General features: G+C 36.5%; 1 protein-coding gene across 4 annotated transcripts in view; it reads left to right on the forward strand.

Moving 5' to 3' along the window:
• TBC1D19 (TBC1 domain family member 19) overlaps window positions 1-16,818 on the forward strand; it is a 120,776-nt gene that overhangs the window by 71,876 nt on the left and 32,082 nt on the right. For all 4 annotated transcript variants that reach the window (XM_047798790.1, XM_047798791.1, XM_047798792.1 and 1 more), the window contains one exon: window positions 13,194-13,278. In XM_047798790.1, the coding sequence (XP_047654746.1) occupies window positions 13,194-13,278 (85 nt within the window). The remainder of the gene's footprint in view (window positions 1-13,193; window positions 13,279-16,818) is intronic.

Here is a 16,818-nt window from a genome sequence, read left to right on the forward strand (position 1 = left end):
TGGGACTAGGTGGGAGAGTAAGAGCTACATATCTACTCCAACCAGGAGAGGTATAGGCACAGATTCTGAAATTAAATGTCTAGTTCATATTTAATCATCCTAAAGATGTTTAGAGAAAGCATTTTACATGATACTTTTCTGTTAAAGGTTTGAATAAATAATTAAATGGTTTAAAATCAGTTTGAAGCCTTATGATTACTCTTTGATCATTTCATAAGCTGATACTGTGGGTGTTTGGATTTACCTAGGTCTTTTTCATGTCCACTAAAATAGAAAAATCTTATTATAAATAGGGAACACATAATTTATGTATAACTGCTGAAATTATATTCTTTTATAAGATAGATAGATGTAGGTAGATAGAAGATTAATAATTTGCTTTTGAGTGAATGTCAATATATGTCATGGAAAAATCATCTAGATTCCACATGGTAGTTTCTGATTGATTTACTCAGTTCTAACTGTTTGGATTAGCAGGTTTCAGAGTGGTAAGAGTGGTGATATATATGCATCTGTTCAAGAAAAAAAAAAAGCATTAAATAAGAATCTCTCATGAAGGTTTAATTAATCATATAGTCCAAGAACTGAAGTCCAAAGACTTTATAAAGCTTATTTACAAAATTAAGATGTGAAATACTCCTGGAAACAATTTTAAGGGAAATTTCATTGATTTCATATAGGCCATTAATTTTTTTTATTTTAAAAAATTCCATTCTATAACATATAGTTATTAGTTAAATAAGTTGGAAAATACAAAAATCTAAGTTTATTTACTTATGTAGTAATATGAAGCCTGGTGCCTACCTAATTCTTAGTACTCAGTAAAAACTTGAATGTACAGTAAAGTTAATGCTTTATTTATACAGTAATTTTTGTTTTTGTACTTAAGAAATGGAAATTACCACTTTTGGAATTGTCAAAGAATGTTCTGCCTATGTTTTCCCCTAGGAGTTTTATAGTATCTGGCCTTACATTTTGGTCTTTAATCCATTTTGAATTTATTTTTATATATGGTGTTAGTGTTCTGATTTCATTCTTTTACATGTTCCAGTTTTCCCAGCACCATTTATTGAAGAGACTACCTTTCTTCCACTGTATGTTCTTGCCTCCTTTGTCATAGATTAATTGACCATAGGTGCTTAGGTTTATTTCTGGGCTTTCTACCCTGTTCCATTGATCCACATTTCTGTTTTTGTGCCAGTATGATCTTGTTTTGATAACTGTAGCTTTGTGATATTGTCTGAAGTCAGGGAGCCTGATTCCTCTATTTCCATTTTTCCATTTCAATATGCTTTGGTTATTTGGGGTCTTTGTGTTTCCATACAAACTTTTAAATATTCTGTTCTAATTCTGTAAAGAATGTCCCTTGGTAATTTGATATGACATCTGCAAACAGTGACAGTTTTACTTCTTCTTTTCCAATTGAATCTGTAGATGCCCTTGAGTAGTATAGTCATTGTGACAGTATTGATTGTTCCAATCCAAGAGCATGGTATATCTTTCCATCTGTTTGTGTTGTTTTTGATTTCTTTCATCAGTGTCTTATAGTTTTCAGAGTATAGGTCTTTTGTCTCTTTAGGTAGATTAATTCCTAGGTATTTTATTCTTTTTGATGTGATGATGTTACATGGGAGAGTTTCTCCGATTTCTCTTTCTGTCTCATTGTTGGTAGGTAGAAATGCAGTTGACTCCTGTGTATTAATTTTGTGTCCTGCAACTTTGCCAAATTCATTGATGAGTCCTAACAGTTTTCTGGTGCTATCTTTAGGCTTTTCTGGGTATACTATCATGACATCTGCAAACAGTGACGGTTTTACTTCTTCTTTTTCAGTTTGAATTCCTTTTATTTCTTTTTCTTCTCTGATTGCCATTGCTAGGACTCCCAAAACTATGTTGCATAATAATGGTGAAAGTGGACATCCTTGTCTTGTTCCTGATCTTAGTGGAAGTATTTTCTATTTTTCACCATTGAGAATGATGTTAGCTGTGGGTTTTTTATATATGATTTTTATTACGTTGAGCTGGGTTCCCTCCATGCCCACTTTCTGGAGAGTTTTTTAATCAGAAACATGTGTTGAATTTTGTCAAAAGCCTTTTCTGCATCTGTTAAGATGATCATATGGTTTTTATTTTTCATTTTGTTGATGTGGTATATCACATTTATTGATTTGCAGATATTAAAGAATCCTTGCATCCCTGGGATAAATCCCACTTGCTCATGGTGTATGATCTTTTTAATATATATTCAGATTTGGTTTGCCAGTGTTTTATTGAGGATTTTTGCATCTATGTTCATCAGTGATGTTGTCTGTAATTTTCTTTTTTTGTGGTATCCTTGTCTGTTTTGGGGATCAGGGTGATGGTGGCCTCATAGAATGAGCTTGGGAGTATTCCTTCCTTAGGTACTTTTTTGGAAGAGTTTCAGAAGAATAGGTGTTAACTCTTCTCTGAATGTATGCTAGAACTTGCCTGTGTAGCCTTCAGGTCCTGGACTTGTGTTTTTTGTAGTTTTTTAAATCACATTCACAATTTCACTACTTGTGATTGGTCTGTTCACATGTTCAGTTTCTTCCTGGTTCAGTCTTGGTAGGTTGTATCTTTATAAGAATCTGTCCATTTCTTCTGGGTTGTCCATTTTATGGCATATAGTTGCCTATAGTAGCCTCTTATGATCCTTTGTATTTCTGTGGAGTCAGTTGTAATTTCTCTGTTTTCATTTCTGATTTTATTGATTTGAGCCCTCTCCCTTTTTTTCTTGATGAGTTTGGCTAAAGGTTTATCAATTTTGTTGGCAACTGCTGACAGCCATAAAAGGAGTAATCGATAGCAACATGATAATAGTGGGGGACTTTAACAAGTCACTTACATTGAGGGACAGATCATCCACACAGAGAATCAACAAGGAAACACAGACCTTAAATGACACACTAGACCAGATAGACTTAACTTATAGAACTTTCCATCCCCAAACTGCAGAATATACGTTCTTCTCAAGTGCACATGGAACATTCTCCAGGATAGAGCACATCTTGGGCCACAGATCAAGCCTTGGTAAATTTTAAAAAGTTGAAATTATCCCATGCCCATGCATTTTCTCCAATCACAATGCTATGAAACTAGAAATCAACTACAAGGAAAAAAAATAGCAGTCCTGAAAGCTAAACAATATGCTACTGAACAATCAATGGATCATTGAAGAAATCAAAGTAGGTATTTTAACAATGATAATTTTTCTGATCCATTAACTCAGGATATTGTTCTGTTCATCTGTGTCTTCAATTTCTTTCATCAACTTCTTGTAGTTTTCAGTGTACAGATCTTTCACCTCCTTGATTAAATGTATTCCTTAGTATTTTATTGTTTTTGATGCCGTTGTGAATGGAATTGTTCGCTTTAGTTTTTAGTGTATAGACACACAACTGTGTTCCATATGTTGATTTTGTATCCTACAAATTTACTGAATTTATTGATCAGTTCTAGTATATTTTTGGTAGTCTTTGGAATTTCCTGTATATAAGATCATATCATCTGCAAATAAAGATAATTTTATTTCATTCTTTCCTATTTGAATGTCTTTTTATTCACCTCTCATTGTTTGGTGAACCAGTCTCATTGTTCCCCTTTGCCTTGACAATCTGGCACTGTGTATTCCAACCCCTCTGAGCTTTTACTCCTCAAGTTCACTATACTTCTTTTACCTCAGGGCCATCAGACTTGCAATTCTTTTAATGTAAAAGACTCTTAGCCACCCTCCCCCCCCCTCCGACTTTCTCTAGTAAATTCCTATTTTTCCTTCAGCTCTCAGCTAAAATATCACTTACTCACATATGCCTTCCCTGACCTACTCTCTACTTCCCAACATTAAACACACAACAGCAAGATCATGGCTCTCTAAAATAATATGTAGTATTTTTTGTTCTTTTTATATATAATATTTATTGGAGCTTATTTGATTATTTTATAATTGTCTCTCATATAAATTCCCTAAGTGTTTTGGTCCTCATTGTTAATTCTAGTGCATAGCATGCTACAGATACTGCATAAAAATTTAGCTTAACATCAGATGCTTTTTTATTGATAGAGTTTTTTTTCATTATTGAGAAGGGAGCTTTCTTTTCTTATCTCAAAGCTTAATATTAATAATTATTGGCTGACTACAGTTACTGTCCTTGTACAGGGCTCTGGATTTCCTTTAGTTAAGAGTTTATTTCTGGGTGTGATGGATCCTTTTTATGAACTGTTTCCTAAGGGAAACAGATTTGTTAATGTTGCACAATATTAAATTTATGAAACAAACAAAACCAAATCAAATATCTACAACTTGGCAAAAATTTAAGTAACTTGTTAAAGTTTTTTGGTCCTTCCTATGATAACTATTTTGATCCAAACATAAAAGTGTTATGACACTAAACATGAGTATATAAATTATAATATCAGCCAAAGGCCAATAATCATGTGATTTATAGTGTGTTGACTATTCTACCTTCCTGTGTGGATAGAGAAAGTGTAAATTTGACAGTTTCATACCCTTTGGTGACTGGAGAGAAGAGTGTTGTCATTTTTAAGTTACATCTATGAAGGCTTTTTGGTAATGGTAAAAGGGATTTGCCAGGTAATAAATCTGCCTCTTCTGATGAACAGGGTAAGTAAAAATATCATTTTAAACGAGACTAGTAACAATTTCTCCAAATAGTGCCAGAATTAACTCTTGAGGATATATTCATCTTTGGGCATTACATAAACTTGGAAAACTTATAAGTGACTGAGCCTGACAAATGGAACTATTTGTAAACAATGGGTGCATTCTCTGAGAAAAAGCAGAATGGTCATCAGTATATATTTATTGATCTTTATATGTAAATGATACCATTTTTGATGGGCTTACATTGTAGCTAAAGTGGCAAAAGATGTTTTGAAATTGTTTTAAAGTTTGTATGAGGCATTGGATGTGAAATTAATATCATAGATAAATAAGTACTATAGAAGTGTGCTTTAACCTTTATTTTCCATTTTTATCAATATTTTAGTCTAATTTGTATTATTTTTAGATTTCGCATAATTTTTGCAGTCATAGATATGATGGCCTCCGCCACTCTTAGTACTTTATAAAGCTTTAATGTGGATCTTTATCCTTATAATATAAATAAAAAGGTAATTATAACACCTGAGTTCTGTCTTTAGGAATTATGCAGAACTAAATCTTCCTCATGTAGATTGTTACTAAGAAAATACTTTCCATGATCATACCTTTTAATAATTAATTTTACAATTAACCTGACTTATCAGAGAGAAGTTCATCATCATAATAAAAATATATGTAATTGTACAAACTGAAAACAGTATTATCAGAGTTCTGATTTTTCTCTGGGAAATAATTTTTATCTCTGTGTGTGCGCACGTACTCGTGTATGTATATATGAGATAAGAAAGAAGAAAACCTTTTCCCGTCACTAATTATAGGCTCTCCTTTGGCAGAGCTGCCTAGCAACGTAAATGCTGTGTGGGAAAATTGCTGGTGATAATGGAGTGAACTTTTTTGTTTCTGGCCATGCTCTGAGTCATAACCCATTTATTGAGTTTTTGTGACTAGACTACAAAATTAGATGGTAGGCTATGTCCATATATAGATGAGAAAAGCTTCATTAATCCCTCCTAGAGGAAAATCTGGGCCTGCGTTACAAGGATACTCAGGCATTCTTCTGAGTGACTCATCTTAATTACCTAAATCTTATAGGCAACAATGCGGAATATTATAGAAATACTATTTTGAGTAGTAAGTGACCTTATTAGTATTCCAAACTTTGGTGTTTATTTTCATGAAATCTTAAAAATGCTTACATCAGGTAAGTTGAAAAATTAAAATATATAATGTTCTTGTTTTAAGTTCTCAAACTCAGGATACTTTAGAAGATATCTCTGTTGTTAACTGAATCCTCCTGAAATCTAAGCCATGTTCACTTTTCAAATTATATGAGAATTTTAAAATATGCTCAAACAGAAGACTACCCTTATTCCATGGAGGTAAACTGAGTAGTTTGATACTATCATTTTCAAGTTCTAGTACTTAATAGCATCATGACAACTTGTAAAAGTTAACTTACTATCCAAAGTACATAAAGTATTTATAGGGAAGAATTTTTATATAGTAAAGAGAAGACATGGGAATTTACTCTTCCCGTTGTGTGACAAATCTTCTATCATATGCTTGGCTTATCTAGCATATGCTTAGCAGCAATATTGATATATTAGAGTATGCCGTAGTTACAGATATTTTAATGCCATTGAATGAAGTTTAAGAAAGGCCCAGGTGCAATCAGAGATGCTTTATTCATGTATTCATGTCAAATTATTGAGTGTTTGTTCTGATACAGGAATTGTGTTAGGTGCTGCATAAAACGATGTTTATTAGGCTCACATTTTAGTGAAAATGAGAGAAAGGAAAGTACATAGTTATAATTTGATAAATGCTCTAATAGAGGTTTATGCAATGTTCCATGCAAATACAATGAAAGGGGAAATAAATTCTGGGAGTAGTCCAGCTTTGTTGTGGCTTCAGAAGAGAAATGGTAAAAGAAATGTCTGGTTCTTTTTCCTGAATTTTTTAAAGTTTTAAATTTTTTATTGAAGGATGGTTGACCTATAGTATTATATTAGTTTAGGTGTACAACATAGTGTTTCGACATTTATATACGTTACAAAGTGATCACCACAATAAGTCTAGTAACCGTCTGTCACCATACAAAGTTACACCAATATTATTGACTATATTCCTTGTGCTATGTATTACATGCCCATGATTTATTTATTTTATAACTGAAAGTTTGTACCTCTTAATCCTCTTCACCTATTTTTTCCAACCCCCCCTCCCATCTCCCTCCCCTCTGGCTACCATCAATTGTTCTCTGTATCCATGAGTCTATTTCTGTTTTATTTTGTTTGTTCATTTGTGGGTGTTTTTTTTTTTTTTTAAGATTCCTCATATAAATGAAATCACATGGTACTTGTCTTTCTCTGAGGAAATAACTGATTCATAAAGGCAAGGACTTAAGAGGAGAATGGAGAAAGCAAAAATAAACACAAACCATGTGCATATGGTGATTCAGTTGTGAGGAGAGGTTATTTTTATTTTTATTAACCTTATTTTAGGAGGTGGATCAAACAAGATGTTGCCATGATTTATGTCAAAGAACATTCTGCCTATGTTTTCCTCTAGGAGTTTTATATTATCTGGCCTTATATTTTGGTCTTTAATCCATTTTGAGTTCATTTTTGTATATGTTGTTAGAGAGTATTCTAATTTCATTCTTTTACATGTAGCTGTCCAGCTTTCCCAGCACCACTTATTGAAGAGACTGTCTTTCTTCCACTGTATGTTCTTGCTTCCTTTGTCATAGATTAGTTGACCATAGGTGCTTAGGTTTATTTCTGGGCTTTCTATCCTGTTCCATCAGTTTCTTTCTGTTTTTGTGCCAGTATGATCTTGTTTTGATAACTGTAGCTTTGTAGTATAGTCTGAAATCAGGGAGCCTGATTCCTCCATTTCCATTTTTCTTTTTCAGTATTGCTTTGGTTATTTGGGGTCTTTGTGTTTCCATACAAATTTTTAAATACTCTGTTCTATTTCTGTGAAGAATGTCTTTGGTAATTTGACAGGGATTGCATCATTGAATCTGTAGATTCCCTTGAGTAGTATAGTAATTTTGACAGGGTTTTTTTTTATTTTTTTTGGGGGGGGGGTTGGGGTTTTTGTTGTTGTTGGTTTTTTGGGTTTTTTTTTTCCGCTTTTAGGGCCACACCCACAACATATGGAGGCTCCCAGGCTAGGGATCCAATTGGAGCTACAGCTGCTGACCTACACCACAGCCACAGCAACATAGGATCTGAGCCACATCTACAACTTATACCACAGCTCATGGCAATGCTGGATCCTTAACCCACTGAGCAAGGCCAGGGATTGAACCCACAACTTTATGGTTCCTAGTCGGATTTGTTTCCACTGTGCCACAACGAGAACTCCCGTTTTTTGGAAGTTTTTAAATCACATTTTCAATTTCACTACTTGTGATTGGTCTATTCATATGTTCAATTTCTTCCTGATTCAGTCTTGGTAGGTTGTATCTTTGTAAGAATCTGTCCATTTCTTCTGGGTTGTCCATTTTATGGCATATAGTTGCCTATAGTAGCCTCTTATGATCCTTTGTATTTCTGTGGAGTCCATTGTAATTTCTCTGTTTTCATTTCTGATTTTATTGATTTGAGCCCTCTCCCTTTTTTTCTTGATGAGTCTGGCTAAGGGTTTATCAATTTTGTTGATCTTTTCAGAGAACCAACTTTTGGTTTCATTGATCTTCTCTGTTGTTTTCTTTGTCTCTATGTTATTAATTTCTGCTCTGATCTATATGATTTCTTTCTTTCTACTAATTTTGGGCTTTGTCTGTTCTTTCTTCTCTAGTTGTTTGCCCCTATCCAATTGTATCTTGGTTTAAAAACTATGCAATTATGTCAATAGATGCCCAAAACATATTTGTGACTATATTTAATAACTTTTAAAAAATTGTGATAAAAACGCAGCAAAAATTTAGTATTTTCACCATTTCTAAGCGTACTATTCAGTAGTGTTAGGTATATTCACGTTTTTATGCAGCCTAATGTCCTTTGTTTGTGCTAACTCTATATACGCTAGAATAGAGATGTATTTTCTTGGCATAGTATTTATGTGAAACCAACGTTTGCCATCTTAATGTAAGCTAATGTTATTTAGTGTTAAAATACTAGAGATGTGCCCACTAAAGTAAGGAAAGAACATGAGTCATTTTGGAATTTCTAGCCAATGAATAAGATAAGAAAAATAACCTTGTAGATGCTAGAAAAGAAACAAAATTATTATCAAATATAGGTATATAGAAATTCAAAGGAACTAACTGAAAATCATTAGAGCTAAAAAATAATTCAGTTAAATACCTGTTTACCAAATAAAATATTAAAATAATTAGCTGTTTTAAATATGAGAAATAGTTGTTTGGCATATATAATGGAAAATAAAGAGCCAACATAAGTCCTTTATTCCTAAAGAGGGATCTCGGTGGCATACCCCCGTGGCCACTACATACTGCTGCCATCTTAGTCCTAGCCACTATCTTCTACAGGGCTGTATAGAATAGTCTTCTGTAGCATCCCATTCTACACAGCATCCCTGTTTCTCTTCTTGCCCTCGTGGCCAGTTCTCTTTACAGTGGCTAGAGTGATCCTTATAAGTTAGATCATCTCACTCCTCTGCTGAAAACCCTGCGGTGGATCTCCATTTCACTCCCAATAAAAGCCAGTAGCCTGACAGTGGCCCACCATGCCTTGCATAATTGGGCCGCTTTTTACCTCTCTCACATCCCTTTCCACTCATCTGTTCCAGTGACACCTGTAACCATGCTGTCCTCCAGCGCATCAGGCATACTCCTTCTTTAGTACTTTTGCCATTGTTGGCTTTTCTGCCTGGAATGCTCTTCCCCCAGATATCTGTATGTTAACTTCCACAAGTTCTTTCAAGTCTTTGACCAGATGTTACCTTCTCAATGAAGCCCACCCTGACTGTTCTCTTTAAAATGGCAATCATCCTTCCCCATTTCCCCTTAACTTTGTTCCCATAGCATTTACCACCTAACACATTATCTAATGTAATCATTTATAATGGTTTCTATTTATTACCCCCTGCCATAATTAAGTTCTGCCGGGGAGGTTTTCTGTTTGTCTTTCTACTTCCTTTGTTGTATCCCCACCAAGCAGCTAGAACAGTGCCTGGTACATAGTAGAAACAAAAGGAAAGAATTAGTGAACTGATTTAAAAAAAATTTTTTTTGGAAGTCATCCAGAATGGAGCACAGAGGGGTAAAAGTAATTAAGAGATATGGCAGTTTGAAAAGGTGTCAGTCAATCTTAGATCTCGTAGGAGTCAGGTGGAAGTGAATGGAGAATGTGAGCGAGACTTCAGTCAAAAAGATAATGACTGAGAATGTTCCAGAAGTGAGGATAAACAAAATTCCAGGTTTAAGAAACATAATAGTCTTAAGTCATAGAAGTAGAAACAAACCCCAGATTAAATATATTTGGGGGGATATGGAATTATTGGCCAACAGGGACCTGCTGTATAGCATAGGAAACTCTACCTAATATTCTGTGAATAACCGATATGGGGAAAAAAATCTGAAAAAGAATGGATATACATACATATATAACTGAATCACTTGGTTGTACAGCAGAAATTATCAAAACATTGTAAATCAACTATACTTCAATAAAACTTTAAACAGTGAAAGAAGTAAAATAGCAACCTCCACCTCCCCCCCCAAAAATATATATATATATATGAAGAACTGCAGAATAAAGAATAAAATTAAAGTAGTAGTAGTATTAGCAGTGGTAATTGCAGCTAACATTGTAGTAATATTCACCATGTGCTAGGCACTGTTTTAAGCACTTAATGTATATTCATTAATCCCCACAATAGACTTTGATATAGGTATTATTATTGTATACATATTACATGGATGAAATAGACACTGAGAAGTCCAGTAACTTGCCCAGTGTCACACGGCTAGTAAGTGATGGGGCTATAATTTGAACTCCAGAAGTCTAGTTTCAAAATGTATTCCAGATGGGTTAAGGATTTTACCACAAAATGAATCTATGCTAGACAAAAATTCCTGTTTTAGTCAGTATGCACTGGATTATACTGTTGCAAAATGCAAACCCCAATCTCAGTGGCTTAAAAACAACAAAGCTTTATTTCTTGCTCGTGGAGATGTCCGTCCCAATTGGATGGGGACCCAGCTCTTTGTCATCCTCACTCCAGGCTGATGGCGTAAACCACTATCTGGAACAGTAATGGTTTCATGCAGAGGGAAAGAGGGAACTACTCTGGTTCTTGGAGCTTCGATTTGGAAACTATCAAGTGACACATCTATTTCATCAAGTAAGGAGCAGATCACATGGCCACACCTAACACCAAAGTGGCCAGAAAAGATAAGCCGATATCTGTTCCCAAAGGGGAAGAACCAGAAATATTTGATGAAAACACCAGTGACTTTCATAGTTTGGGTGAATATGTATAGAATATTATGTATGTGGGAAGGTACTTTCTAAGCATGAAAGTATTGGTAGAGTTGAGCATATAAAAATAAAATCATTTCTATATCAAAAATAACAAATTATTGAGCAAATTATTGAGCAAAGCCATTTGTAACATATAATTAGACCAAATGTTGGAATCCTTAATATATAAAAATTTTTATTTATTTTTTTTGTCTTTTTTGCTATTTCTTGAGCCGCTCTTTTTAAAATGGCCTAAGATGATGAACTATAAAATAAAAGAAATGCAAATGGAAGAGTTTTCAGCCTCATTAGTAATTAAAGCACAGTGATGTTTTTTGCCTATAAGATTATAATAAACCATTTTGATGAGAATAAGAGAAAATATATAATATCTTACTGCTGTCTTTGTTGAAAGCAAAACCATAACCTTTCTGGAGGCCAGTTTGGCAATATGTATCAAAAGTTTTAGATATAAAATGCCTATCACTTTGGTCAGACAGCTAGTCCAGTTTTAGAAATTTAAATTAAGGTGTACATAACTACTTAGCTGTAAGGAAGGTTACTGTAACATTGTAGCTGGGAAAAAGTGGAGATAATTAAATGTTCAACAATAAAAGACAGGTTAAAAAAAACTGTTTTCCTTCATGTAGTGAAATAATCTGCAGCATTAAAAATGTGGATAGAAAGCACTTATTTTGTAATATTGAGAGAAAATAAGCACATAGAACAGTATGTATAATCCTGCTTGAAAAATTTATATTATGTATGTATAAGAACAGTCTGAAAGGACATAGATCAAATATTAGCACTGGTTGGATTGTGGGTATTTTTTTCTTCTTTTGAGTACCTTTATTTCTGTTTTTACATTAAACATGTATTACTTGCCTAGTCTTTTGAAATATAAAAATAAATCAGTGGCAGTGGTTGGTACATATCCTACCATTGGTTCTGACGGGTGCCCAGTCTCCAATATCTCTCCTTTTTCTAAAGCTGGGCCCCTTTCTTGTGTCTTGAACCTGTAGTTCTCTCCATTTGCTCCTGCCGTTAGTCCAGCCCTGACTTTGTGTCCTGGTTCTATTAACTGGACTTCTGCCTTTTCTGTTATTGCCAAATTCCCTTGGTACCATCTTTTGAATCCCGGGTCTCCTAAAACCAGGACCCAGATTTCCTGTCACTAATTGCCTCCAGGGGATTTCCCCCTGCCCCCAAATCTCAGGCTGCTGTCAACAATCCAATACCTCCTACTAGATATCTTTTGAGGTTTTTTTTTTTTAATTTTTTGCTTTTTAAATTTTTTTAAAATTATATTTGATTAACAATGTTGTTCCAATTCCTGCTGTACAGCAAAGTGACTCAGTTATACAAATACATATTTGTGTGTGTGAATATATATATATACACCCATTATATATACACATTCTTTTTTACATTCTTTTCTATCACGGTTTATCCAGGAGATTTGATATATCGTCCTGTGCTATATAGTAGTACCTTGTTGTTCTAATGGACATCTTTGATTTTAACTTTCTGCCCTACCTATTTTCATCTCCAGGTAGAGTTGCCACACTCTACCTGCTGGTCAGGACGATCAGCTTATAACCTGTATCAGGGCTGCCACTTGTCCTGCTGCTGCTAATCCCTTTTAGATACCAGGAGTTGTCTTCCCTCCCACCCTGACATGCCCACCTGCCACCTGCTGCATCCCAGCAATGAGCCTTATTCCAGTTTCCTGCACTTCTCAAATTGCTCTATGCCACTGTAGTTATCTAGGTTTCCCCTCCTCCCCGCCTCTACATTTTTTGTCTTTTTAAGTTTCTCCCAGATGGTTCTCTTTTCCAGAAAAAAAAAATACACTAAAAGAAACAACTGGTAGTAACTTGCATTTTCTGCTGTTCAAGGTTTAGGTGATTAACAGTCTTTGGATGAATTTGTTGACACTCGATATCCACTGTAACACTACCATCAGTGTACCAGTAGAGGGCACTCTTCGCATTGAGAGGCACAGTACTGAACTGGAGAGGCCACCTCAGTGCCTCTCAAGCAGAAGTAGCAATGAATTACCTGTTATAAAACAGTGCTTAACTGTTTGTTTTCTCCCGTGTTGTACCCAGGTATTACTTTGTTTTTCACGAGATACGTCTGTGTTGAGTCACTTTGCATACAACAGTGCTTCACCGCCGAAATCCTACATAAGAGGTAAAATTTTAGTAACGTAAAGGAAATAGTCTTTAATACTTACATAATCGTGCCAAGACTTTATTTTATAGCACATATTGGTGTTGTCAAAATTTCTGTTTTAAATTATTTAATACGATTTCTCTCAGGTTGTTGTAACCATCCTTTCACTGCCACTTCAATCAGTGCCCAAGCAACTTATCACAAATCACAGGAAAGTGATTTCCAAAAACAGCATTTAGTTACCTTCTTTATCTGTCCTGATTGCTCTCTATTCTTTTGCTCTTTTTGCCATAGCTGTTGACTTTTATTTCCCCCGTCTAACAATGAGTTTATCAAGTGAATTAGCTTTTTCTTTTTTGCCTTCTTTCTTTCTTTTTTTTGGTCCTTTTTAGGGCCGCACCCGAGGCATATGGAGGTTTCCCCCAGGCTAGGAGTCTAATTGGAGCTACAGCTGCCGGCCTACGTCAGAGCCACAGCAAGGCCAGATCCAAGCCGCGTCTGTGACATACACCACAGCTCACAGCAGTGCCGGATCCTTAACCCACTGAGCAAGGCCAGGGATCGAACCCACAACCTCATGGTTCTAGTCGGATTCATTAACCACTGCGCCACGACGGGAATCCTGTTCCTTCTTTTAAAATGTTACACCACTCTTTTTTTTTTTTTTTTGTCTTTTTTCTATTTCTTTCTTTGGGCCGCTCCTGTGGCACATGGAGGTTCCCAGGCTAGGGGTCCAATCGGAGCTGTAGCTGCCAGCCTACGCCAGAGCCACGGCAATGCGGGATCCAGCCACGTCTGCAACCTACACCACAGCTCGCAGCAACGCCGGATCGTCAACCCACTGAGCAAGGGCAGGGACCGAACCCGCAACCTCATGGTTCCTAGTCGGATTCGTCAACCACTGCGCCACGACGGGAACTCCATATAATGTTACACCACTCTTAAAATTTGATAATTTATATGCTATTAGCTCTTTAATTTCTGCTTTAGAGTTTTCTTCTCTTTATCACTGGCTGCCTATGAGATAATGCTATTTCAATATCCTGCTATCACATGACAGTTGAGCTAATTTCGGCTAGAATCCTTTACCTGATTTCTCCTTTTTATTAAGTAGTGAACACCCATGCTGAAAGCTTATAAGCCTATTGTGTACAGTCGTTTTGCTGTTCCCATAAGGAGTGAAGCTGTTTGTCCTGTGTCTCCTGTATCTCCTGAGTCTGTCTGATTGCTATAACCCTGCCCTAAGTTGGGGGATCCCGCCCCCAACTTCTACACTCAACTGATAGAAACCTTTGGTTTGCTTGTTTGTTTCTTTAATATCATCTGACAAAAAACTGATTGTTGAACTTAACTATCTAACGGATTCACCTCTAAATTCAGCAATATTTTAAAGCCCTAAATCAGTTGATCCTTTTAACCTAGTTAACTTTGGTTCCCTGTTAATTCCATATTCGTTACCCCATATTCATTCTAAGCCTCTATATATTCCCACTTCTCCACCCCAGAGAGCATAGCTTCTTGAAGAACTAGCCTATATCTCACCTGTATCAGAAAACTCAGGTTATTTCCTTCTAAGCAGGGAAAAACCTTGTTCTTTCCTGCTGTGTTTCTCTCCTGTGTGCTTATTTTACTACTCACACAAAACCCTTCACTTCTGACACTTTTGGTCAGACACGTGGAGGTGTTTGTCCACAGTAACAAAGTTTTGACACCAACTGGAGATCCTACAATTTAAGCATGTTCTAACACTGCCTACCTAGACATGGTGTCAGATGCTACAGGTTAAGGACTCAGTCCCCTCACACCCCCCACACACTCTTCGATACCAGCCGCAAGCCTAGGTTATCACCTGTGCTGCTGCAGATTGGAGGTTCCAACAGCCTGCTTCTTGGGTTTGATTAAATTGCTAGGGTGACTCACAGAACTCAGGGAAATGTATACTTACATTTACCAGTTTATTAAAGGATATGATAATACAGATGAACGGCCAGATGAAGAGGAACATAAGGCTGGATCTGGGAGGGTCATGAGCACAGGAGCTTCTGTCCCCTTGGGATTGGGGTACATCATCCTCCCAGTGTTGATGTGTTTGCCCTGCTGGAAGCTCTTCAAACCCCCTACTTTTGGGATTTTATGGAGTCTTCCTCACATAGGCACAATCAGTTATTAAACTTCCTTTCCAGCCCCTCTGAAATAAGGGGGGTGGGACTGGAAATTCCAAGCTACTAGTCATGGCTTGGTCTTTCTGGTGAAGAGCCCCCATCCAGAAGCCTACTCAGAGTCACTCCAGCAGAGCAAAAGATGCTCCCACTGCTCTTAGCACTCAGGAAATTACAAGGATTTCAGGAGCCTTGTGTCAGGGACCACGGGCAGAGACCACCTCACACTCCCCACGCCCACCAATCCATCGTCAGTTTCCTTCTCTAAACCTTTAAAATGCTTAAATCCTGTGCTGAAAATTTAGCAAACGTATCTTATTGTTTCTTCTTTTAATCTGGATTCTGAGCTACCTGGTTCAAGGACCGTATTGTATATCTACTCTGTTTGCCTCTTGGCATGTAGCGCGGTATCTGAGCCCCAGCAGATACTCTCCATCATCCATCCATCCATCCGTCCATTCCTGCTCCCCTACCCATCCATCCATCACTGCCTTCTCCCCTTACTCACAGAACCAGTCCTGCGGTCTCCACCCTAAACTAAACTGCTCGTGCAGTTCTTCATCTCTGCACCACCATTCCCAACAAGAAATACCCCCCCCCAATTTTTAAATTAAAAATCTTACCTTAAAGCCAAGTGCAAAAACACAGTGACTTTTCAGGAGACCCAGCAGTGTTAGAAAAATGGTCAAGATAGAAGTTCCCATCGTGGCGCAGTGGTTAACGAATCCGACTAGGAACCATGAGGTGGCGGGTTCGGTCCCTGCCCTTGCTCAGTGGGTTAACGGTCTGGCGTTGCCGGGAGCTGTGGTGTAGGTTGCAGACGCGGCTGGGATCCCGCGTTGCTGTGGCTCTGGTGTAGGCCAGTGGCTACAGCTCTGATTGGACCCCTAGCCTGGGAACCTCCATATGCAGCGAGAGCAGCTCTGAAAAAGGCAAAAAGACAAAAAAAAAAAAAAGAAAGAAAGAAAAATGGTCAAGATAAAAGTTGCCTACTTTTTCCAACTTTAGTGGAAGTTAGGAAAACACTCAGACCTTTAAAAGTGTGAGGAAAAACTTTTTAAAACTCCCTCAAACATTTAATGGTGAATATCTTTAATTTTCTGAGACAATCTTGATTTTTAACATTCAATCTCATTTTCCAATCACATCAACTGTTTAGGTATTCAGAAAGTATTACTGCCATACAGTTAAAGACATTTCATTTTAATCTTCAGCACATTCCATAAAAATGTACACTCGATCTTAGCCAAAAGGCCAAGAAGCGATTCCATAAAAATATAGACTAATGAGGCATTGCAAAGCCATAAGACTCACTTTAATGAAGAGAATAGAATGGAACAGAATAGAATTATTTATAATTAGCACAATAGTTCTGTGTTTAAAAGTAGCTGCTGCTGGG

This window comes from Phacochoerus africanus, chromosome 10 (assembly GCF_016906955.1).
Source record: "Phacochoerus africanus isolate WHEZ1 chromosome 10, ROS_Pafr_v1, whole genome shotgun sequence".
Lineage (NCBI taxonomy): Eukaryota > Metazoa > Chordata > Mammalia > Artiodactyla > Suidae > Phacochoerus > Phacochoerus africanus.